This window comes from Coregonus lavaretus, assembly GCF_964263955.1.
Source record: "Coregonus lavaretus genome assembly, chromosome: 15".
Classification (NCBI taxonomy): Eukaryota; Metazoa; Chordata; class Actinopteri; order Salmoniformes; family Salmonidae; genus Coregonus; species Coregonus lavaretus.
Window position 1 is genome coordinate 16,335,267 of NC_140002.1, and position 24,526 is coordinate 16,359,792.

At 44.5% G+C, this 24,526-nt stretch overlaps 1 protein-coding gene across 1 annotated transcript in view; it reads right to left on the bottom strand.

The window, feature by feature from the left end:
• Positions 1 to 982: 982 nt before the first annotated feature.
• The window catches only part of LOC311142149 (homeobox protein PKNOX2-like), a gene marked incomplete at both ends in the record, with an annotated part of 52,991 nt that continues 29,447 nt past the window's right edge, over positions 983 to 24,526 (bottom strand). Inside the window, 8 exons of the mRNA XM_084177741.1 lie at positions 983 to 1,215; positions 2,922 to 3,097; positions 3,527 to 3,603; positions 4,339 to 4,458; positions 8,971 to 9,068; positions 10,148 to 10,283; positions 18,350 to 18,535; positions 20,194 to 20,365. Coding sequence (XP_084033867.1) covers positions 983 to 1,215; positions 2,922 to 3,097; positions 3,527 to 3,603; positions 4,339 to 4,458; positions 8,971 to 9,068; positions 10,148 to 10,283; positions 18,350 to 18,535; positions 20,194 to 20,365 — 1,198 coding nt within the window. The remainder of the gene's footprint in view (positions 1,216 to 2,921; positions 3,098 to 3,526; positions 3,604 to 4,338; positions 4,459 to 8,970; positions 9,069 to 10,147; positions 10,284 to 18,349; positions 18,536 to 20,193; positions 20,366 to 24,526) is intronic.

The window sequence follows — 24,526 nt, forward strand, 5'->3', positions numbered from 1 at the left end:
CAGTCTTAAGAGTTCTGATTGGACAGATCTGTAGTTTCTAGACAGACAACCATGGTAGAAAAAACAAAAGGCCCATTCGAGGTGTGTCTATGGCCTGAATCTAGGGGCTGGTCAAGGGGTGAGTTTGAATGTAGGCATGGGTTGTGGAGGGAGTGTACACTCAAAAAAATGTGGGTTATTTGGTAACCCAGCGCTGGGTAAATATTTAACATATTTATTTTGACTCAGCCAGTTGGGTTGCGTGAATAACCCAACATGTTTGGTTGTTGGTTTTTATTTACTTTCATGCTGCGTTGACCCAGAACCTGGGTATTTTTTCAGGAGTCTGGGCTTATTAGGGGCGTGGCTTTCAGATAGTTATTTTTGGCCACCCATGAGAGTTAATGTAATTCCTGTTCATGTGATGTTTGTACATTACAAATGTCTATTTTACTTGACTATTTTTGCAAATTACATATTCTAAAAAGAAAAATAATAACATTATTATTTACATATAGTAACAAAGTGGTAACTATCTCACCATTGGAATTTGCATAGGCTCTTAAGGAACTCATACACTTGTGTAAGCCTCATTAAAGCTACAAAACTGTCTGTGTTCAACATGTGATAACAGAACAGATTAACCAGAATGACATTTACTCTCACGGGTGGCCAAAAATAACTATCTGAAAGCCATGCCCCTACTAAGTGACGCCTCCAGTCATATCTCAATAACCCAGCATCAACAACCCAATCTTGTTCTTTTCAAAGAAAACAACCAAACTATGTGACCCAATGCCTGCAACCCAGAAGTTGGGTCATCCAAACAACCCAGCATTTTATTTTGTGTATGGGCTGGGTTGTGTGCATTAGGGCAACAGAAATTGAAAATGACTGTTTCTTATTGGAGAAATCTGTCTACATTTTCTTCCATTTGGTGACTAATGAACACAACCCAGGTGTCAAAAGGTCAAAAGGTCACGTAGTCCTCTAACATCTCTCATTACTCTAGTCCCTCTCTATGCTCCATGCCCAGATCTCTCCTTCCTCCCTCGCTCTCTTCCTCCTCCTCGTCCTCCTCTTCCTCCTCCTCTTCCATCCCTTCCTCTTCTTCCTCCTCTTCCTCTTCCTCTGTGCCATCCATGGAGTCATCGGTTCCCCCCAGCATGGCTTGCTGCATGGACAGGGTGGCTGAGACAGAGGACAGGGGCTGGAGGCTGTCAAAGCCTAGGGGGTCTGTATGAGAAGGAGGAGAAGCAGGCAACGCAGGGTTAACACACTATAACTGCCTCCAATTCTCTACCCTTCTCATTGAAGTGTGCACTCATTCACTCCCCCTCATGGGTTAAAAAGAATGGACTGGTCTAATGTAGTGGAATCCATATAGCCCATGCCAATATTCACTGTATTTCACTTTCTTTTTTTATTTATTTTTTATTTAACCTTTATTTAACCAGGTAAGCCAGTTGAGAACAAGTTCTCATTTACAACTGCGACCTGGCCAAGATAAAGCAAAGCAGTGCGATAAAAACAACAACACAGAGTTACATATGGGGTAAAACAAAACATAAAGTCAAAAATACAACAGAAAATATATATACAGTGTGTGCAAATGTAGCAAGTTATGGAGGTCAGGCAATAAATAGGCTATAGTGCAAAATAATTACAATTAGTATTAACACTGGAATGATAGATGTGCAAGAGATGATGTGCAAATAGAGATACTGGGGTGCAAATGAGCAAAATATATAACAATATAGGGATGAGGTAGTTGGGTGGGCTAATTTCAGAATGGCTGTGTACAGGTGCAGTGATCGGTAAGGTGCTCTGACAACTGATGCTTAAAGTTAGTGAGGGAGAAAAGAGGTTCCAGCTTCAGAGATTTTTGCAATTCGTTCCAGTCATTGGCAGCAGAGAACTGGAAGGAATGGCGGCCAAAGGAGGTGTTGGCTTTGGGGGTGACCAGTGAGATATACCTGCTGGAGCGCATACTACGGGTGGGTGTTGCTATGGTGACCAATGAGCTAAGATAAGGCGGGGATTTGCCTAGCAGTGATTTATAGACGGCCTGGAGCCAGTGGGTTTGGCGATGAATATGTAGTGAGGACCAGCCAACAAGAGCGTACAGGTCACAGTGGTGGGTAGTATATGGGGCTTTGGTGACAAAACTGATGGCACTGTGATAGACTACATCCAATTTGCTGAGTAGAGTGTTGGAGGCTATTTTGTAAATGACATCGCTGAAGTCAAGGATCGGTAGGATAGTGAGTTTTACGAGGGCATGTTTGGCAGCATGAGTGAAGGAGGCTTTGTTGCGAAATAGGAAGCCGATTCTAGATTTAACTTTGGATTGGAGATTCTTAATGTGAGTCTGGAAGGAGAGTTTACTGTCTAACCAGACACCTAGGTATTTGTGGTTGTCCACATACTCTAGGTCAGACCCGTCGAGAGTAGTGATTCTAGTCGGGTGGGCGGGTGCCAGCAGCGTTCGATTGAAGAGCATGCATTTAGTTTTACTAGTGTTTAAGAGCAGTTGGAGGCTACTGAAGGAGTGTTGTATGGCATTGAAGCTCGTTTTGAGGTTTGTTAACACAGTGTCCAATGAAGGGCCAGATGTATACAAAATGGTGTCGTCTGCGTAGAGGTGGATCTGAGAGTCACCAGCAGCAAGAGCGACATCATTGATATACACGGAGAAAAGAGTCGGCCCAAGAATTGAACCCTGTGGCACCCCCATAGAGACTGCCATAGGTCCAGACAACCAGGCCCTGATCCATTGCTTAAAAAATCCATGACTATTGAGTGTGTATGTGCACACTAACTATGCACATTGATGCAAAATAATTATTTTGAAATAACGAGGGAACAATGTTGACTCAATCTAGAGTGTTGAAACAGACAAACAGACATGGACAGAACGTTTGAATGGTTTAGTGACGTACTGTCAGCATTGTTAGAGTGAGGTCCATGTGTCTGCAAGACTCCAGCCACGATGGAGTCTGGCCAGAAGCGCTGGGTTGGACGGTGTTGGGACTTCATCTTCTTAGCCTTGGGAGCTGGATCTGGGTTACTGGCATCCAACATGGGCTGGAGGATGCGCCTGCGAGCGTTGATAAACCTAGAGATTGTATGAGAGAGAGAGAGAGAGAGAGAGAGAGAGAGAGAGAGAGAGAGAGAGAGAGAGAGAGAGAGAGAGAGAGAGAGAGAGAGAGAGAGAGAGAGAGAGAGAGAGAGAGAGAGAGAGAGAGAGAGAGAGAGAGAGAGAAGGAAAATAGACAAATTAAAAGACAAAGAGACCAGTGTAAGACAAACATAGACAGACATTTTTTCTCTGTAAGCGGTACTCTATGATACTGAGAGCATTTTTAGACCAGTAGATGGCGCCAATATGTTGTGAATCACCATTTGGTGGTAGAGCAAATCACTGAAGTTTGAACTCATCTACATTCACTTAGAACATTCAACATTTATATTAATTTCATCCATACTTTTAGCCATTTGATTTTCATGTCATATTGCATTTGCAGTAGTAGTATTACAATCTTACCAGTTGTTGACCTGTAATAAGGTGAGATTTGTTTGTCCTGCAATCTGTCTTTTCTCGTCCTCTGTTGGGTAGGGATGCTACAAAAGGGAAATATATAAGATATTTAGTATGCCATCAGTAAAGTTTAATCAATTTCAATTAGAAGTTTTGTGAATTAATAGTTCAAACCCTCCACTCGCACCTCTCATCCCTAACCCTTGCCATCGTCACTCTGACTTCTCAGTCTTACCTGTTTACCCCTTCTCACCCCTCAACTCTCTTGTATAGATAAAAAAAAATCCTCATAGCCTATCAGAGGGGGTGGAACTACCATATTGCTTATACCTACTCAATTCATTCAGATCCCTAGTGCCATTCGGGATAGAAGCTATAGGGGCTGTTTATGGATGGGCCCTCATTCATACACAGCTATAACCCTAACATTTTCAGCTCTAAACCTTTCACCCCGCTTTTCCTCCATAGCTTGACTTTTCTCAATAGCTTCCTCCATAGCTTAACCCATGGACTACAGATTAATATTGGCTCTGTTACCAACTCCAGCACATCAGCAAAACATTTGATGGTTCTGCACTCAAAAAGATGTCACATAAAACTTACTTTACTTTTACATTTACATTTTTTAAAATAATACATCGAAAAATTAAGTAAGCTTCATGGGACATATTTTTGAGTGCGGAACCAACAAATGTTTTGCTTATCTGGATTCAATGGTTTTACGCACCAAATAAACTTTTGTGAGAGCGCGATGGCCCTCTTTTGATTAACTCCTACACATTAACATTGATGTGAACACTGAAATGTTGCTAGCTCACCATGAGGTGTTGGAAGAGCCAGGAGCGCATGATGTTGGTGGCGTGCTTGGGCAGGACCCCTCTCTTGTTTTTGTGCTTCTTGTCGTCACTGTCCAAGAGTGAAGCCAAGTCCAGGTTTACCTTGGATGGAAGAGATGGATGGAGAGAGGGATGGGGTGTTATTGTTGCCATGGTAACAACGGGAGAGTGCCAATTACTTGTCTCTTTGGCAAGTGCAGAACCGCCCTCTTCACCATTGCCATAGCAACCCAATTTTAGTAATGATACTTAAAATAAAAGGCGAGGAAGGAACGTCGATTTGCAACACCCTTGACTCAGAGAAATCTGGGAGGCCGATCTAAAAAAGAGAGCTAAGATGAGAAAACTGCCTCAGAAACCTGGCAACGTGTGGGAAAACGAGAGTACAAGTAAAACGCTTGTAATTAAAACTTTGGCTTTGGTAAGAGTTTTGTGCCAACTCAGTGGGTGGTTGAGAAAATCATGAAAAAGCACTTCTTCAATAAATCGCTGATTTCTGTTTTACAGTGTAAATGGGTGGGGAGAACTCAATGGCAATTAATTGTTCCAGTGTCCTAGTTTAAACAGCAATGTGTTAGAAGCTTTCATTTGTAAGTCCCCACTGATAAAAAATTAAGCATTGTGTGTGTGTGCAAGAAAACGCATCTATGCACACACACAAACACACACACACACACGCACACACACACCAAGGCATCTACAGTGGCATGAGATCACTATACATGAAATCTCAAAATGTCCATCTCTGGTCCACACACAAAACGAATCATTTCTGTGTCATTGGCGCAAACAGTATCAAAGTGGAGATCCTTCATTCATATTTAACAACCCATTTGAAACAGCTAAAACACACAAAAATATGAACATTTTATCTGGACCATGAATAAATTGGCAGGACAAAACGCATAAATAAATAAACACATAAATAAATATACTCAGCTAAAAATGTATGTAATTAATTTCATGCAGACACTGGCATTGTAAAGTCATTAAAAAGAAACGGCTCCCGACTGATTCTGATATAAATATATAAAACACACAGACAACCACACAAAACAAGCCTCATTACAGTTGCAGCTGGGATGTGGAAATCCCTCCCCCATCCCCCTCGGCCCAGGGAATGCGTGTTCCGGGAAAGCGGGGTTGAATTAATTGGCGGCACCAAGCCGGGGTATCATAACCGGGAGCTTGCCGGTGGTGTAGCTACAGGGATGCACTTTATTCCCAGCCCACGTGTAGAGCGCTGCCTCGGCTGGGTCCTGGGTATTCACAGAGGCCGCCGCTGTCTGTCAAACACAGAATTACCTGCCTGGCTGATACAGCCGCAGAGCACCGCACTATACAGTCTACTCCATAGGCGAGCATACGGGTGGTCTGACAGTCTGACTCAGATATGGACCTCCTGTGTGAGGTTCTTCAGGGCATGGGGAATGCATGGGTTTAAAGGGACATCTAGAGCTTTCTTTGCAGGTGGGTTAGACTTCAAATGAAAAGAAACAAGTGCACATTTCGTCAAGGAGAGCATTTTAGCACATAGGCTAAAGGATGAAACGTTAGCATAATAAACAAGTGATACTTGCAAACACAGTGTGCTGGAATTTCTTAGGTTTCCCAATGACATGTTAGCTATTATGCTATTGCTCTAATATTCATATTTCATGCTAGTACTGTCGTAACATGTTCATAACAGATAGGCCTTCCATCTGATGACAGCTAATGGCAAGAAAAAACTAATATATTGCATGACATTGAGAGTATTTGGAGTTTGTCAGTCATTATCTGTCTCTACATCTTAAGCAGGATATATTTGATTCTTATGACAGTTTTACGATATGACAAAGACTATATCTCAAATAAAGTGTTACCAATTAACTAAATATATTTAACTGCTGTTCCTCTAACTGGGTCGAGAGCTTCAAGTTCCTCGGTGTCCACATTACTAAGGAATTAACATGGTCCACACACACACCAACACAGTCATGAAGAAGGCACCACAACGCCGCTTCCCCCCTCAGGAGGCTGAAAAGATTTGGCTTGGGCCCTCAAATCCTCAAAAAGTTCCACAGCTGCACCATTGAGAGCATCTTGACTGGCTGCATCACCGCTTGGTATGCAACTGCTTGGCATCCGACTGCAAGGTGCTACAGAGGGTAGTACGTGTGGCCCAGTACATCACTGGGGCTGAGCTCCCTGCCATCCAGGACCTCTATACCAGGCGGTGTCAGAGGAAGGCCCTAAAAATTGTCAAAGACTCCAGCCACCCAAGTCATAGACTTTTCTCTCTGCTACCGCATGGCAAGTGGTATCGATGTCTGGAACCAACAGGACCTGGAACAGCTTATTCCTCCAAACCCTTAACCCTGCTAAATACCGTGCACTCGGAAAGTATTCAGACCCCTTGACTTTTTCCACATTTTCTTACGTTACAGCCTTATTTTAAAATGGATTAAATTGTTTTCCCCCCTCATCACTCTACACACAATACCCCATAATTACAAAGCAAAATCAGAATTTAATAAAAATACAAGTATTCAGACCCTTTACTTAGTACTTTGTTGAAGGACCTTTGGCAGCGATTACAGACTCGAGTCTTCTTGGGTATGACGCTACAAGCTTGGCACACCTGTATTTGGGGAGTTTCTCCCATTCTTCTCTGTAGATCCTCTCAAGGTCTGTCAGGTTGGAAGGGGAGTGTTACTGCACAGCTATTTTCAGGTCTCTCCAGAGATGTTCGATCGGGTTCAAGTCCGGACCCTGGCTGGGCCACTCAAGGACATTCAGAGACTTGTCCCGAAGCCACTCCTGCGTTGTCTTGGCTGTGTGCTTAGGGTTGTTGTCTTGTGAACCTTTGCCCCAGTCTGAGGTCCTGAGCACTCTGGAGCAGGTTTTCATCAAGGATTTATCTGTACTTTGCTTTGTTCATCTTTCCCTCGATCCTGACTAGTCTCCCAGTCCCTGCAGCTGAAAAACATCCCCACAGAATGATGCTGCCACCACCATGCTTCACCGTATGGATGGTGCCAGGTTTCCTCCAGATGTGATGCTTGGCATTCAGGCCAAAGCGTTAAATCTTGGTTTCATCAGACCAGAGAATCTTGTTTCTCATGGTCTGAGAGTCTTTAGGTGCCTTTTGGTAAACTCCATGTGGGCTGTCATGTGCCTTTTACTGAGGAGTGGCTTCCGTCTGGCCACTCTACTATAAAGGCCTGTTTGGTGGAGTGCTGCAGAGATGGTTGTCCTTCTGTAAGGTTCTCCCATCTCCACAGAGGAACTCTGGAGCTCTGTCAGAGTGACCATTGGGTTCTTGGTCACCTCCCTGACCAAGGCCCTTTTCCCCCGATTGCTCAGTTTGGCCGGGCGGTCTGAGAGTCTTTAGGTGCCTTATGGCAAACTCCAAGCGGGCTGTCATGTGCCTTTTACTGAGGAGTGGCTTCTGTCAGGCCACAACCCTGGCATTGCAAGCGCCATGCTCTACCAACTGAGCTACAGGGGACTACATTGGTGGAGTGTTGCAGAGATGGTTGTCCCATCTCCACAGAGGAACTCTAGAGCTCTATCAGAGTGACTATCGGGTTCTTGGTCACCTCCCTGACCAAGGCCCTTCTCCCCCGATTGCTCAGTTTGGCCGGGCGGCCAGCTCTAGGAAGAGTCTTGGTGGTTCCAAACATCTTCCATTTAAGAATGATGGAGGCCACTATGTTCTTGGGGACCTTCAATGCTGCAGAAATTTTTTGGTACCCTTCCACAGATCTGTGACTCGACACAATCCTGTCCCGGAGCTCTACAGACATTTCCTTCGACCTTATGGCTTAATTTTTGCTCTGACATGCACTGTCAACTCTGGGACCTTATATAGACATGTGTGTGCCTTTCCAAATCATGTCCAATCAATTTAATTTACCACAGGTGGACTCCATTCAAGTTGTAGAAACATCTCAAGGATGATCAATGGAAACAGGATGCACCTGAGCTCAATTTCGAGTCTCATAGAAAAGGGTCGGAATACTTATGTAAATTAGTTATTTCTGTTTGTTTTATGTTTTAGGAATTTGCAAAATATTCTAATAACCTGTTTTTGCTTTGTCATTATGGGGTATTGTGTGTAGATTGATGAGGGAAATAAACAATTTAATCAATTTTAGAATAAGGCTGTAACTTAACAAAATGTGGAAAAAGTCAAGGGGTCTGAATACTTTCCGAATGCACTGTATGTACATATCTACCTCAATTACCTCGTACCCCTGTACATCGACTCGGTACTGGTACTCTGTGTATATAGCCAAGTTATCGTTGCTCATTGTGTATTTATTGCTTGTGTTACTATCCTTCTATTATTTATATATTTTTCTCTCTGCATAAAAGTTGATTTGACCTGATTTTAATTGGTTTCTCACAAAAATTGAAATAAGGGACGCCCTGACGTAACTATAACAACAATACGTTTTGGTGAGAAGAATGGTTTTGAATCTTGAATAGAGGGAACAGCAGGGATTCCAGGGACAAGATGGATTGTGGGGACAAGATGGATTGTGGGGACAGCAGGGATTGTGGGGACAAGATGGATTGTGGGGACAGCAGGGAGGGATATGCTAGGAGAGCAGCTGGTGGCCTCACCTGTGAATTCTGGATCTGGATGGTCCCCTGGGAGAGTCCCTGGGTTAACACCTGCCCTTGCGATGTCACCATGGCAACCGGCTGATACAAGGTTCCACCTGAGGGGATAATTTGCGGTCATAAAAGTCGAGTGGCTTCTTCTTCTGTGAAAAACAGTCGGCCTCGCGCAGTTTAGACTCGAGAGCTCTATTATCTCACCCTAACACAACAATAACAACAACAACAACAACACGTAAACAAGGACGACGCAAATAAATCCAGAAACAAAAGGTGTATTCTTTCACCTCGGGGTCCTTGAGGAAGGAGTTGTTGTTTTGCTACTAATTACCACTCATTTAGATTATCTAATTATGGGTGTTAATTTTGAGTTAATTTGAGTGTTGTGATCAAAGAGAAAGCTGGAATGAGATTGATTATTCTGGGTTGAAAGGGATTTCTGGAGGGTAGGGGTAACATAATAACAAGAAACCCATAGTCACACTCTTGAGTGATATAGAACACCTTCATTAACACAAAATGTTTATTCTTAATTATATGTCAACAGCCTCTGTTTTACATAGGATATGCTGTGACCTACCAGCATGCAGTTGCTGAAAGAAGCATTGATAAATACTTAGTGCATAACATGTTTTGTGGCTAAACCTTCTCTTACCCTGTTGTTGTTTTAGATAATTCCGTTGCAAATAAATGTTGTGCAGGCAAGGTAGAACACTTTGTACAATTTGTATATAAACTGCAACTGTTCCTGCCTATGTAACTACAATGTATAGGTAAAAGGGACAGTTGTTATAAAGTACAACGTAAAGATGTAATATTAGCAGGTTAGCGTTTTACGTCATGAATCTTGTTCTTGAGGCAGCTCTGAGAGCGGTCACGAGCTGGCACAGCCACAAAGTAATAAAATCAGATTTTAAACCTAACTTTAGCCTTAACCTTAACCTTAACCACACTGTTAACCCTAATGCCTAACTCTAACCTTAAATTATGACCAAAAAAATGCAAATTTTTGTTTTCATACGTTTTTACAAAATAGACAATTTTGACTTTCCCGTCTAGCCGAAATCGCTCAGTTCTGCTTCCAGGACAAGACTCATCCCAATAAATGATAACATGCATACTATTAGGGAAGGTGAGGTACCCATACAACTGGGTTGTGGAAGGTGGAAAGGCTTCTCACCTGATACCACCTGGGAGTTGATGGTAGTCATGGCAATGTTGCCCTGTTGCAGGGTCCCGGTGGGCACCATGATGCCCGAGGAGTTGACAGAGCTGGAGACTGATGTCATGGACGGAGAGGACGTCTGGAGGAGGTCCTGGTGAGGTCAGAGGTCATAAGAAGAGAGGGAACAAGTGAGGGGTCTGAGAAGGGTGGTTGAGGACGTACTGAATGTTGCAGATAGAAATGCAATGAATAGAGCTGACATGACTCATTATTGCAACATGTAGGAGACACATGTCTGTTCTTCAAAATGTATTTGTATCAAAACATTCCACGTTGTACACTACTGAATACGGCTCAGACGTTTGAACACAAGTATAATGGCCTTTCAGAAAAACAAAACAGGCAGTCAAGTCAGCAGATAAAATCATGTTTGAATGTAATTGTTCAAACTAATTGGAAAGTTTTATAAAGGATGTCCATTCCAAAAACCACCAGGCATCCAGGGTGTATAAATTCTTAAATGAAAAAACAAGGGGACTACACCTTCCGTTAAGGAAAAAATGCGGTAAAGATTTGAAGATGAATATACAAGAAAAATGTAGTCTTAAACACAAATGGTTTAGTATAATATAATTAATATAACTTATTGAACTCCCTCTAAAATGTACAAGGCAAAAATGACAACCACCAGCAAATGTTGGAGATGTAAATCAGATGATCCTGGGCTTGTGTCCTAAGTTGGTCAAGTTTCCTAATAATTAAAGAAAAGCATTGTAAATTTGAATTTTGTAAAGTTAGTCTTCTGGCAATTACAACTTAGATAGAAAGCTACTGAGGATGGTAGCTGACTCTATAGCCACTCTTATCTGTCATACGTTTAATCTGAGCCTAGAGGAAAGTGTTTGTCTTCATGCCTGGAGGGAAGCCAAAGTCATTCCGCTACCCAAGAGTGGTAAAGCAGACCTATCAGCTTGCTGCCAGCTCTTAGCAAACTGTTGGAAGAAATTGTGTTTGAGACAATGCTATTTCTCTGTAAACAAATTAACAACAGACTTTCAGAATGGTGATATAGAAGGGCACTCAACATGTACGCCACTGACACAAATTACTGATGATTGGTTGAAAGAAATTGATAATAAGAAGATTGTGGGAGCTGTACTGTTAGTTTTCAGTGCAGTCTTTGATATTATTGACCATAACCTGTTGTTGAGAAAACATACAGTACCAGTCAAAAGTTTGGACTCATCTACTCATTCAAGGGTTTTTCTTTGTTTTTACCATTTTCTACATTGTAGAATAATAGTGAAGACATCAAAACTATGAAATAACACATATGGAATCATGTTGTTAAACAAATCAAAATATATTTCATATTTGAGATTCTTCAAATAGCCACCCTTTGCCTTGATAACAGCTTTGCACACTCTTGGCATTCTCTCAACCAGCTTCACCTGGAATGCTTTTCCAACAGTCTTGAAGGAGTTCCCACATATTCTGAGCACTTGTTGGCTGCTTTTCCTTCACTCTGCCGTCCGACTCATCCCAAACCATCTCAATTGGGTTGAGGTCGGGGGATTGTGGAGGCCAGGTCATCTGATGCAGCACTCCATCACTCTCCTTCTTGGTAAAATAGCCCTTACACAGCCTGGAGGTGTGTTGGGTCATTGCCCTGTTGAAAAACAAATGATAGTCCCACTAAGCCCAAACCAGATGGGATGGCGTACCGCTGCAGAATGCTGTGGTAGCCATGCTGGTTAAGTGTGCCTTGAATTCTAAATAAATCACAGACAGCATCACCAGCAAATTACCCCCACACCATAACACCTCCTCCTCCATGCTTTACGGTGGGAACTACACATGCGGAGATCATCCGTTCACCCACACTGCGTCTCACAAAGACACGGCAGTTGGAACCAAAAATCTCAAATTTGGACTCCAGATCATAGGACAAATTTCCACCAGTCTAATGTCCATTCCTCATGTTTCTTGGCCCAAACAGGTCTCTTCTTCTTATTGGTGTCCTTTAGTACTGGTTTCTTTGCAGCATTCGACCATGAAGGACTGATTCACACAGTCCCCTCTGAACAGTTGATGTTTAGATGTGTCTGTGACTTGAACTCTGTGAAGCATTTATTTGGGCTGCAATTTCTGAGGCTGGTAACTCTAATGAACTTAACCTCTGCAGCAGAGGTAACTCTGGGTCTTTCATTCCTGTGGCGGTCCTCATGAGAGCCAGTTTCAACATAGCGCTTGATGGTTTTTGCAACTGCACTTGAAGAAACTTTCAAAGTTCTTGAAATGTTTCGTATTGACTAACCTTCATGTCTTAAAGTAATGATGGACTGTCGTTTCTCTTTGCTTATTTGAGCTGTTCTTGCCATAATATGGACTTGGTCTTTTACCAAATAGGGATATCTTCTGTTTACCCCCCCTACCTTGTCACAACACAACTGATCGGCTCAAACGCATTAAGAAGGAAAGAAATTCCAGAAATTAACTTTTAAGAAGGCACACCTGTTAATTGAAATGCATTCCAAGTGACTACCTCATGAAGCTGGTTGAGAGAATGCCAAGAATGTGCAAAGCTGTCATCAAGGCGAAGGGTGGCTATTTGAAGAATCTCAAATATAGCATATATTTTGATATGTTTAACACTTCTTTGTTTACTACATGATTCCATATGTGTTATTCGATAGTTTTGATGTCTTCACTATTATTTTACATAAAAATAGTAAAAATAAAGAAAAACACTTGATTGAGTAGGTGTGTCCAAACTTTTGACTGGTAGTGTATGTGTTATGTCTTTTCAACCTCTGCCATATTGTGGATTCAAAGCTATCTATCTAATGGAATCTTCTCTAATGTCAAACATGTAAAGTGTGGTGTACCGCAGGGCAGCTCTCTAGGCCCTCTACACTTTTCTATTTTTTACCAATGACATGCCACTTGCATTAAACAAAGCCTGTGTGTCCATGTATGCTGATGATTCAACCATATCAGCATCCACAGCTAATGAAGTCACTGAAACCCTTAACAAACGGTTGCAGTCAGTTTTGGAATGGGTGGCCAGTAATAAACTGCTTCTGAACATAGTATTTCATTTAGGGAATGATTTGGTACAAATCATTCCCTAAATGTTAGACCTCAGCTGAATCTGGTAATGAATGGTGTGACTGTTGAACAAGTTGAGGAGACTAAATTACTTGGTTTTACCTTAGATTGTAAACTGTCATGGTCAAAACATATAGATTCAATGGTTGTAAAGATGGGGAGTGATCTGTCTGTAATAAAGAAATGCTCTGCATTTTTGAAACCACACTCCACAAAGCAAGTCCTGCAGTCTCTAGTTTTGTCTTATCTTGATATTGTCCAGTCATATGGTCAAGTGATGTAAAGAAAGACCTAGTTAAGTTGCAGCTTGCCCAGAACAGAGTGGTACGTCTTGCTCTTAAATGTAATCAGAAGGCTAATATCAATAATATGCTTGTGTCACGATCGTTCAAGGAAGTGACGGACCAAGGCGCAGCGTGGTAAGCGTACATTTTATTTAATTAACGTACTTAACACACACGAACAAAAACAACAAACCAAACGATACGTGAAGTCATAGGTTAACACCAAAACAAACCATACGGAACAAGATCCCACAATGACTAGTGCCAAACATGCTGCCTAAGTATTGTCCCCAATCAGAGACAACGAGAAACAGCTGCCTCTGATTGGGAACCACCCTGGCCAACATAGATCTACACGATCTAGATCAACAACATAGAAAATACAACATAGACACTACACACCCTGGCTCAACATTTATGAGTCCCCAGAGCCAGGGCGTGACAGTACCCCCCCCCCCCAAAGGCGCGGACTGTGACCGCGCCACACAAACACAAGAGGGTAGGAGCCGGGTGGGCATTCCGCCTCGGAGGCGGATCCGGCTCCGGGCGTGACAACCACCTTTTCTCCACCTCCCCGTTGCGCCCCTGGTCTGGTCTGGCCCCGCTGACTGGAGCTGGACTGGACACCGGTGGAGCGGATTGCTCAGGCTCCGGAGTGGAGCAGCTGACCGGTGCCGGACCAGGCACCGGTGAAACAGGCACGGGCCATGCCGGACTGGACACACGCACCACTGGCTTGGTGCGGGGAGCAGGAACGGGCAGGACCGGGCTGACGACGCGCACCACTGGCTTGGTGCGGGGAGCAGGAACGGGCCGGACCGGGATGACGACGCGCACCACTGGCTTAGTGCGAGGGACAGGAACAGGCCGGACCGGGCTGGCGACGCGCACCACTGGCTTGGTGCGGGGAGCAGGAACGGGCCGGACTGGGCTGGCGATGCACACCACTGGCTTGGTGCGAGGGACAGGAACAGGCCGGACCGGGCCGACGACGCGCACCCCTGGCTTGGTGTGGGGAGTAGGAACAGGCCGGACCGGGCTGACGACGCGCACCCCTGGCTTGGTGTGGGGAGTAGGAACAGGCCGGACCGGGCTGACGACGCGCACCACTAGTTTGGTGCGGGGAGCAGGAACAGGCCGGACCGGGCTGACGACGCGCACCACTGGCTTGGTGCGGGGAGCAGGAACAGGCCGGACCGGGCTGGCGACGCGCACCACTGGCTTGGTGCGGGGAGCAGGAACAGGACGGGCTGGACTGGGAACACGCACCATTGGCTTGGTGCGGGGAGCAGGAACAGGCCGGGCTGGACTGGGAACACGCACCATTGGCTTGGTGCGGGGAGCAGGAACAGGCCGGGCTGGACTGGGAACAAGCACCATTGGCTTGGTGCGGGGAGCCGGAACGGGCCGGGCCGGACTGTGGATACGCACCACTGGCTTGGTGCGGGGAGCAGGAACGGGCCAGGCCGGACTGGGAACACGCACCACTTGCTTAGTGCGAGGAGCAGGAACGGGTCGGGCCGTACTGGGAACACGCACCACTAACTTAGTGCGGGGAGCAGGAACGGGCCGGACCGTACTGGGAACACACACCACTGGCCTTGTGCGGGAAGCAGGAATGGGTCGAGCCGTACTGGGAACACGCACCACTGGCTTAGTGCGGGGATCAGGAACGGGCCGGACCGGACTGGTGACACACACCACTTGCTTGGTGTGAGGAGCGGGACTGGGTTTCCTTATAAACCTCCGCTCCCTCTGCTGCCTAACCAGCTCCTCTCGCCGTGCCTCTACATTCTCCTTCTCCCTTAACGCCTCCTGTAGCTCCTCCCTCTGACCAATTAACTCCTGCTCCCTCTGGACCAATAGCCCCCGTAACCTGGTGGCCTCCTCTCCTAGTCTGCAGATACGCCCTGTCGCTGCCTGCTGCTGCCCCGTCGTCCACGCCGTGTGCCCCCCCAAATTTTTTTATTGGGGTTGCCTCTTGGGTGTCCGTCGTCGGCACGGTTGGCGCCGTTTCTCCTCTCCTGCCTGGGCATTTTCATTCATCGCCCTCCGGTAACAGACGGCCTCCTCCTCCGTGATTCTCCCCCAACCGAGGAGGACATCTACTAACGTAACCTCCGGCGTTTGCTCCTGGACACGCTGCTTGGTCCTCTTTTGGTGGGATCTTCTGTCACGATCGTTCAAGGAAGTGACAGACCAAGGCGCAGCGTGGTAAGCGTACATTTTATTTAATTAACGTACTTAACACACACGAACAAAAACAACAAACCAAACGATACGTGAAGTCATAGGTTAACACCAAAACAAACCATACGGAACAAGATCCCACAATGACTAGTGCCAAACATGCTGCCTAAGTATTGTCCCCAATCAGAGACAATGAGAAACAGCTGCCTCTGATTGGGAACCACCCTGGCCAACATAGATCTACACGATCTAGATCAACAACATAGAAAATACAACATAGACACTACACACCCTGGCTCAACATTTAAGAGTCCCCAGAGCCAGGGCGTGACAGCATGCCAGTCTCTCTTGGCTAAGAGTTGAGGAAAGACTGACTGCATCACTTCTTGCTTTATAAGAAACATTGTGTTGGAAATTAAAAACACATTTTATAGTCAACTTAAATGTTTTACATTTTAGTCATTTAGCAGACGCTCTTATCCAGAGTTAGTGAATGCATACATGTTTTTTGTCACATTGGCCCCCCGTGGGAAACGAACCCACATCGCTGCCGGCCAAACCCTCCCATACCTTGGACGACGCTGGACCAATTGTGCGCCGCCCATGGGTGTCCCAGTCGCGGCAGGCTGCGACAGAGCCTGGACTCGAACCAGGATCTCTAGTAGACCACTGCGCCACTCGGGAGTGCCTACACACAGCACTGATACACTTACCCCACCAGACATGCCACCAGGGGTCTTTTCACAGTCCCCAGGTCCAGAACAAATTCAAGGAAACGTACAGTATTATACAGAGCCATGAGTGCATGGAACTCCCTTCAATCTCATATAGTGCAAGTGAACAGCAAACCTGGTTTCAATAAATAAATAAAGCAACACCTCACGGCACAACGCCTCTCCTCCATCTGACCTACTTATTTTGTGTATGTACTGACATGTAACTGATAGATGCACACACACGCACACTACATGTTCATGTTTTTAAATGTATCTATACTGAACAAAACTAAAAATGCAACATGAAAGAGTTGGTCCCATGTTTCATGAGCTGAAATAAAAGATCCCACAAATTTGACATATGCACAAAAAGCTTATTTCTCAAAAGTTCTGTGCACAAATTTGTTTACATCCCTGTTAGTGAGCATTTCTCCTTTGCCAAGATAATCCATCCACATGACAGGTGTGGCATATCAAGAAGCTGATTAAACAGAATGATCATTACACAGGTGCACCTTGTGCTGGGGACAATAAAAGGCCACTCCAAAATGTGCAGTTTTGGCACACAACACAATGCCACAGATGTCTCAAGGGAGTGTACAATTGGCATGCTGACTGCAGGAATGTCCACCAGAGCTGTTGCCAGAGAATGTAATTTTCATTTCCCTACCACAATCTGCCTCCAACGTTGTTTTATAATATTTGGCAGTACGTCCAACTGGCCTCACAACCGCAGACCACGTGTAACCACGCTGGCCCAGGACCTCCATATCTGGTTTCTACACCTGCGGGATCGTCTGAGACCAGCCACCCAGACAGCTGATGAAACTGAGGAGTATTTTGTCTGTAATAAAGCCCTTTTGTAGGGAAAACCTCATTCTGATTGGCTGGGCCTGGCTCCCCAGTGGGTGGGCCTGACTCCCAAGTGGGTGGGCCTATGCCCTCCCAGGCCCACCCATGGCTGCGCCCCTGCCCAGTCAAATGAAATCCATAGATTAGGACCTTTATTTATTTTAATTGACTGATTTCCTTATATGAACTGTAACTCAGTAAAATCGTTGAAACGGTTGCATGTTGTGTTTATATTTTTGTTCAGTATAAAATGTAAAGCATTTTGTCTGTATTATCTTTTTCGTTATGTGTCGGAATGCAGTAAGACTACCTGTCGGCATTGGCGTCGGCTAATGGGGCTCCTAATAAATCAAATCAAACCCTATTGGAAAATAATATTCTCTCTATTTCAAGGAGCAATAGAAAATAGACTACACACAAATGCAGCCTTTATCTTGCTGGGAATTAAACTCCCGGAAAATTCACCAAATGCTTCCATGCTCAGGACACTAACTCTCATTGCTAAAATGGTCATTTTAAGGCATTGGAAAGAGGAGCAGCCACCCTCATTTGCAGAATGGCTCCAACTGTCAATGAACTCTGTCAAATTTGAGATAACTATTGCAAATGTACAGAATACGAAAAAAATATGTTTCAAGTTACTTTCTTAGAGTGAACGAAAACTGGGGGAAATGTATGTAATTTTTATTAAAATAAAAAAATAAAAGTCGAAACATGACAAATGCAGTTGGCTCTTTCTAAGTGCATACCAGATACATTCTGTTTAGAGTGCATATGTGCATGCGTGCACCAGTGCACATATCCCATGTCATTTCAACGTCTAGTTTTGATTTAATTTTGTTTGAGTTGTCAACTAACGTCAATTAGACGTGAAATCAACAACCAAAATTCACGATGTCATTGGATTTAGGTTAAAAATATGAAATTCCCTTACGTTGATGACTTTTTGCAAATCCAATCAGTTTTCCACGCTAATTCAATGTCATCACATTATATATATATTTTTAAATGACATGGAAACAACGTTGATTCAATCCGTTTTTGTGTGTGTGTCCATCTCTTACCTGCTGCAGGCTAATTGAGGTGTGCGAGGGCGAGTAGGGCCCGCCCAGGTCATTGCGGAGCAGGTTGTCGCTGTGCATCTTGGTCTTGAGGCAAGTGATGTAGCGGTTGCAGAAGTCCTTGCAAAGCTCGTTAACCTTCTCCAGTTCCAGCAGGTGGATCCTCAGCACCTGGATGGCCTTCACCATCTGAGGAGAGAGAGAGCAAAATAAGCAGGCTTATTGACTGAGGAAAGGAGGAGGCTATATGCTAGCCTTCATGCTAGTCTGAGCTAGCTCAACTTTAGCTAGCTCCATTGTTGCTTTCTACAGCTTTAAAAAGGTGTAACCATAGCACCTGGATGGCCTTCACCATCTGAGGAGAGAGAGACAAAGCCAGCAGGCTAAATGACTGAGGGAGTAGGCTACCTGCTACATGCTAGCCTGAATGCTAGGCTGGCTCAACATTGACTAGCTCAATGGTTGCCTTCTCCAGTTTGAACCAAAGGTATATAAATAATCAATAATTGGCAATGGATGCCACGAGAAATCCCCAGGGGCTAGGGTTTGTTTCTGGACAGACCCCTTGTGTGCCTTATAGATGATGTGCTGGCCCTAGTCAGTCAGTCCCTGAACGTTTTCAGATAGCCCTTGACATAACACTTGCTAATCCATGACCCTCTCAAAATTTTCCCAACCAGGATTCCCCTTCCAGTGCTCACTCTCTCAAAGTCAGCACTCAAGGGCACCAGAATCGGGGCCTTGTGCCATCTCGGCCAGTCAGCTTCAGCTTACTGTCCTGTGGAAGAGTTAGTGTGTGCTGGGGCCAGCCCCCGACCGGCGCCTCGTAAAGCAAACAGATGCGGGGTTAATTAACTGCCTCACCACTTGTCGCCGAGCACCCCCATAATGATGAGAGCCAACCTTCTCTCTCTCTCTCCCCCTCTCTCTCTCTCTCTCTGTCTCTCTCTCACTCACTCACTCACTCACTCACTCACTCACTCACTCACTCACTCACTCACTCACTCACTCACTCACTCACTCACTCACTCACTCACTCTCTCTCTCTAGCCACCCTCCCTATTTCTCCTAATTTCTAATTACTGCTAGCTGTCATAGAAGGGTGGGAGGGAGAGCATGAGGGGAAAAGAGAGAAAGGGTGAATAGAAATGGATATTGAGAGAGACAAAGGAGGAAAGAAAGAGGAGGTACAAGAGGGAGGGGGTAGAGGTAGTCTGTGAGAGAGAGAGAGAGAGAGAGAGAGAGAGAGAGAGAGAGAGAGAGAGAGAGAGAGAGAGAGAGAGAGAGAGAGAGAGAGATAGAGAGAGAGAGATAATTGAAGAGAGAACCGTGTACATGAGAAAGGGTGAGAGAGAAAATAAGACAACTTTATAGTGAGTGGGACCTGAAAGGGATAACTAACAGAGCTTCCTAACGTTGAGGAGGCATCTCAGTAGTCTAGCGTGGCTTCCTAACGTTGAGGAGGCATCTCAGTAGTCTAGCGTGGCTTCCTAACGTTGAGGAGGCATCTCAGTAGTCTAGTGTGGCTTCCTAACGTTGAGGAGGCATCTCAGTAGTCTAGCATGGCTTCCTGAAATTGTGGAGGCATCTCAGTAGTCTAGCGTGGCTTACTAATGTTGAGGAGGCATCTCAGTAGTCCAGCGTGGCTTACTAATGTTGAGGAGGCATCTCAGTAGTCCAACGTGGTGTACTAATGTTGAGGATGAATTGCTCCCTCTACTGGTGGAGGAAGTCATTACAGTATGACTATTGCGATAACTGCTCAATATTAGGAAGCCATATTAGACTTTTGAGATGCTTCAAATCCAAGTTGGACTACTTAGATGGCCCCCAGGCAGGGTACTAACCAGGTTGTCCAGCTCGGGGTCCTCGCTGAAGAACGGCTTGTGGTCCTGCTCCTGCTGGTGGACAAAGTTCTCGATGTCCACATCGAAGCTGGCAGAGGTGATGCACTCAGAGCCCTGGGTGGCCTGCTCACACTTCTCAAACAGCAGGGCCAGCAGTGGGAACAGAGGGTGTCTGGAAGGATAGGAGAAGAAAGGAAGTTGTTAAACTTCATAACTGCTCTAGCTGTATCTTGATAGCCGTATAAGTAGTAGTTCCAGGTACAAAGAGGAAAAACATCTCTGTTTGAGAAGAAGTTGCATCGGTATTGGCGTATTTGAGGTGTGTGTATCATGTTAACAGACTGAGGCCGTTATTCAATCCGATCGCACTTTTTCGACAATGGTCTTTTAAAGGCAATGTTCCCGTGTTCGCTGAGACCACATTCACAGTAAACACTGCATATGTCGGTTCAATCGGAAATTACCTTTAAATGGCGCATTGTCCCAATGTGCGATCGGATTCAATCCCGGCCTGAGTGGGAAGTTTAGTTGTGCATTGCGTGCTAACTACAGCATGTTGTACTGCAACAATGCTCTGTTTTACCACCAGGAACTGCATTAGCAAGTTAACTTGATTGTTAACTCAACAGACAAATGCAACAGACAAAGAAAACGGTAGACAATGAGATAACAAGGTACATAATTAGATCCCACTGGGCACAAACTAGTTGAATCACTGTTGTTTCAATGTAATATGTCAACATATTGTGATGTTGAATCTATGTTTGAAACACATTTGGATTTGCAAAAAGTAATCAACCAGTACAGTTTTCATTTGATTTCAACCACCGTTGCAAACATTGAAATTAGGGTAAAACTTCAACTTAAATACAATTACTTAACGTGACTAACAGGTTGTTACATCAATCTAATTTCAACGTAATCATCAAAACGATGTACTGTATACGTTGAAATTACATTGAAAATTCCACGTAGAATGGTTAAAAATCTCACGTAGAATCTACGTGGAAATTGCAGCACAATTTATGTCATGCAACATCAGATCAATTCTTTTTATGACCATGTTGTTCTTTCTGCTTGCATTTTGTATTCATATTGATGTGTGTATTTTCTGTAAATTATGTCATTCAGGGCTCATCTGTAAAAGGTCTTGGTCTTAGTATGACTCCCAGATAAAAAAATAAGTTGAAAAAATAATATATATTCTGTATATTGGGTGGATGAAATGATGTTGAATTTCATATTTGATTAGACATATTTTATTTGACCTTGTTTCAATGTTGATAGTAAAAAGGTATGTTTGAATCAATGTCATTGTTTCAACATCATGCCATCAACCTAAATAAAGAGATGCCCATATTGAAATAGAATCTGAAGCCTCAGTCCAACGATTCCTGCCTGAACAGTGACTCCTTATTGGTATATGAGGGGACATGTACCATCCAGATGACTACCTCTATGTACCCTGCTTAGCTTTGGAAACAAGTTGTGTTAGTTTCTGCTGAGCTATCATGTCAACACATATGGACACACATTGACTCGGTACCGGTACCCCCTGTATATAGCCTCGCTATTGCTATTTTACTGCTGCTCTTTAAATATTTAATTATATTATTTCTTAAAACTGCATTGTTGGTTAAGGGCTTGTAAGTAAGGATTTCACTGTTGTATTCGGCGCATGTGACAAATACAATTTTATTAAATTTTATTTGATCAGCTTCCATACTCATTTGCATAACTATGCTCTGAACTCCTCTAACTTGTTTTACACAAGCTACAGTGAGGGAAAAAATATTTGATCCCCTGCTGATACGTTTGCCCACTGACAAAGAAATTATCAGTCTATAATTTTAATGGTATGTTTATTTGAACAGTGAGAGACAGAATAACAACAACAAAATCCAGAAAAACGCATGTCAAAAGTGTTCTAAATTGATTTGCATTGACCCCCTCTCAATCAGAAAGATTTCTGGCTCCCAGGTGTCTTTTATCCAGGTAATGAGCTGAGATTAGGAGCACACTCTTAAAGGGAGTGCTCCTAATCTCAGTTTGTTACCTGTATAAAAGACACCTGTCCACAGAAGCAATCAATCAATCACATTCCAAACTCTCCACCATGGCCAAGACCAAAGAGCTCTCCAACGATGTCAGGGACAAGATTGTAGACCTACACAAGGCTGGAATGGGCTACAAGACCATCGCCAAGCAGCTTGGTGAGAAGGTGCCAACAGTTGGTGCGATTATTCGCAAATGGAAGAAACACAAAATAACTGCCAATCTCCCTCGGCCTGGGGCTCCATGCAATATCTCACCTCGTGGAGTTGCAATGATCATGAGAACGGTGAGGAATCAGCCCAGAACTACACGGGAGGATCTTGTCAATGATCTCAAGGCAGCTGGGACCATAGTCACCAAGAAAACAATTGGTAACACACTACGCCGTGAAGGACTGAAATCCTGCAGCGCCCGCAAGGTCCCCCTGCTCAAGAAAGCACATATACATGCCCGTCTGAAGTTTGCCAATGAACATCTGAATGATTCAGAGGAGAACTGTGTGAAAGTGTTGTGGTCAGATGAGACCAAAATGGAGCTCTTTGGCATCAACTCAACTCGCCGTGTTCGGAGGAGGAGGAATGCTGCCTATGACCCCAAGAACACCATCCCCACCGTCAAACATGGAGGTGGAAACATTATGCTTTGGGGTGTTTTTCTGCTAAGCGGACAGGACAACTTCACCGCATCAAAGGGATGATGGACGGGGCAAAGTACCGTCAAATCTAGGGTGAGAACCTCATTCCCTCAGCCAGGGCATTGAAAATGGGTCGTGGATGGGTATTCCAGCATGACAATGACCCAAAACACACAGTCAAGGCAACAAAGGAGTGGCTCAAGAAGAAGCACATTAAGGTCCTGGAGTGGCCTAGCCAGTCTCCAGACCTTAATCCCATAGAACATCTGTGGAGGGAGCTGAAGGTTCGAGTTGCCAAACGTCAGCCTCGAAACCTTAATGACTTGGAGAAGATCTGCAAAGAGGAGTGGGACAAAATCCCTCCTGAGATGTGTGCAAACCTGGTGGCCAACTACAAGAAACGTCTGACCTCTGTGATTGCCACCAAGTACTAAGTCATGTTTTGCAGAGGGGTCAAATACTTATTTCCCTCATTAAAATGCAAATCAATTTATAACAAGTAAATTCAGAATAAGATTGGGTTTATGTACAGTCGTGGTCAAAAGTTTTGAGAATGACACAAATATTAATTTTCACAAAGTCTGCTGCCTCAGTTTTTATGATTGCAATTTGCATATACTCCAGAATGTTATGAAGAGTGATCAGATGAATTGCAATAAATTGCAAAGTCCATCTTTGCCATGAAAATGAACTTAATCCCCAAAAAACATTTCCACTGCATTTCAGCCCTGCCACAAAAGGACCAGCTGACATCATGTCAGTGATTCTCTTGTTAACACAGGTGAGAGTGTTGACGAGGACAAGGCTGGAGATCACTTTGACATGTTGATTGAGTTAGAATAACAGACTGGAAGCTTTAAAAGGAGGGTGGTGCTTGAAATCATTGTTCTTCCTCTGTTAACCATGGTTCCCTGCAAGGAAACACGTGCCGTCATCATTGCTTTGCACAAAAAGGGCTTCACAGGCAAGGATATTGCTGCTAGTAAATCAACCATTTATCGGATCATCAAGAACTTCAAGGAGAGAGGTTCAATTGTTGTGAAGAAGGCTTCAGGGCACCCAAGAAAGTCCAGCAAGCGCCAGGACTGTCTCCTAAAGTTGATTCAGCTGCGGGATCGGGGCACCACCAGTGCAGAGCTTGCTCAGGAATGGCAGCAGACAGGTGTGAGTGCATCTGCACGCACAGTGAGGCGAAGACTTTTGGAAGATGGCCTGGTGTCAAGAAGGGCAGCAAGGAAGCCACTTCTCTCCAGGGAAAACATCAGGGACAGACTGATATTGTGCAAAAGGTAGAGGGATTGGTCTGCTGAGGACTGGGGTAAAGTCATTTTCTCTGATGAATCCCCTTTCCGATTGTTTGGGGCATCCGGAAAAAAGCTTGTCCGGAGAAGACAAGGTGAGCGCTACCATCAGTCCTGTGTCATGCCAACAGTAAAGCATCCTGAGACCATTCATGTGTGGGGTTGCTTCTCAGCCAAGGTAGTGGGCTCACTCACAATTTTGCCTAAGAACACAGCCATGAATAAAGGATGGTAACAACACATCCTCCGAGAACAACTTCTCCCAACCATCCAAGAACAGTTTGGTGACGAACAATACCTTTTCCAGCATGATGGAGCACCTTGCCATGAGGCAAAAGTGATA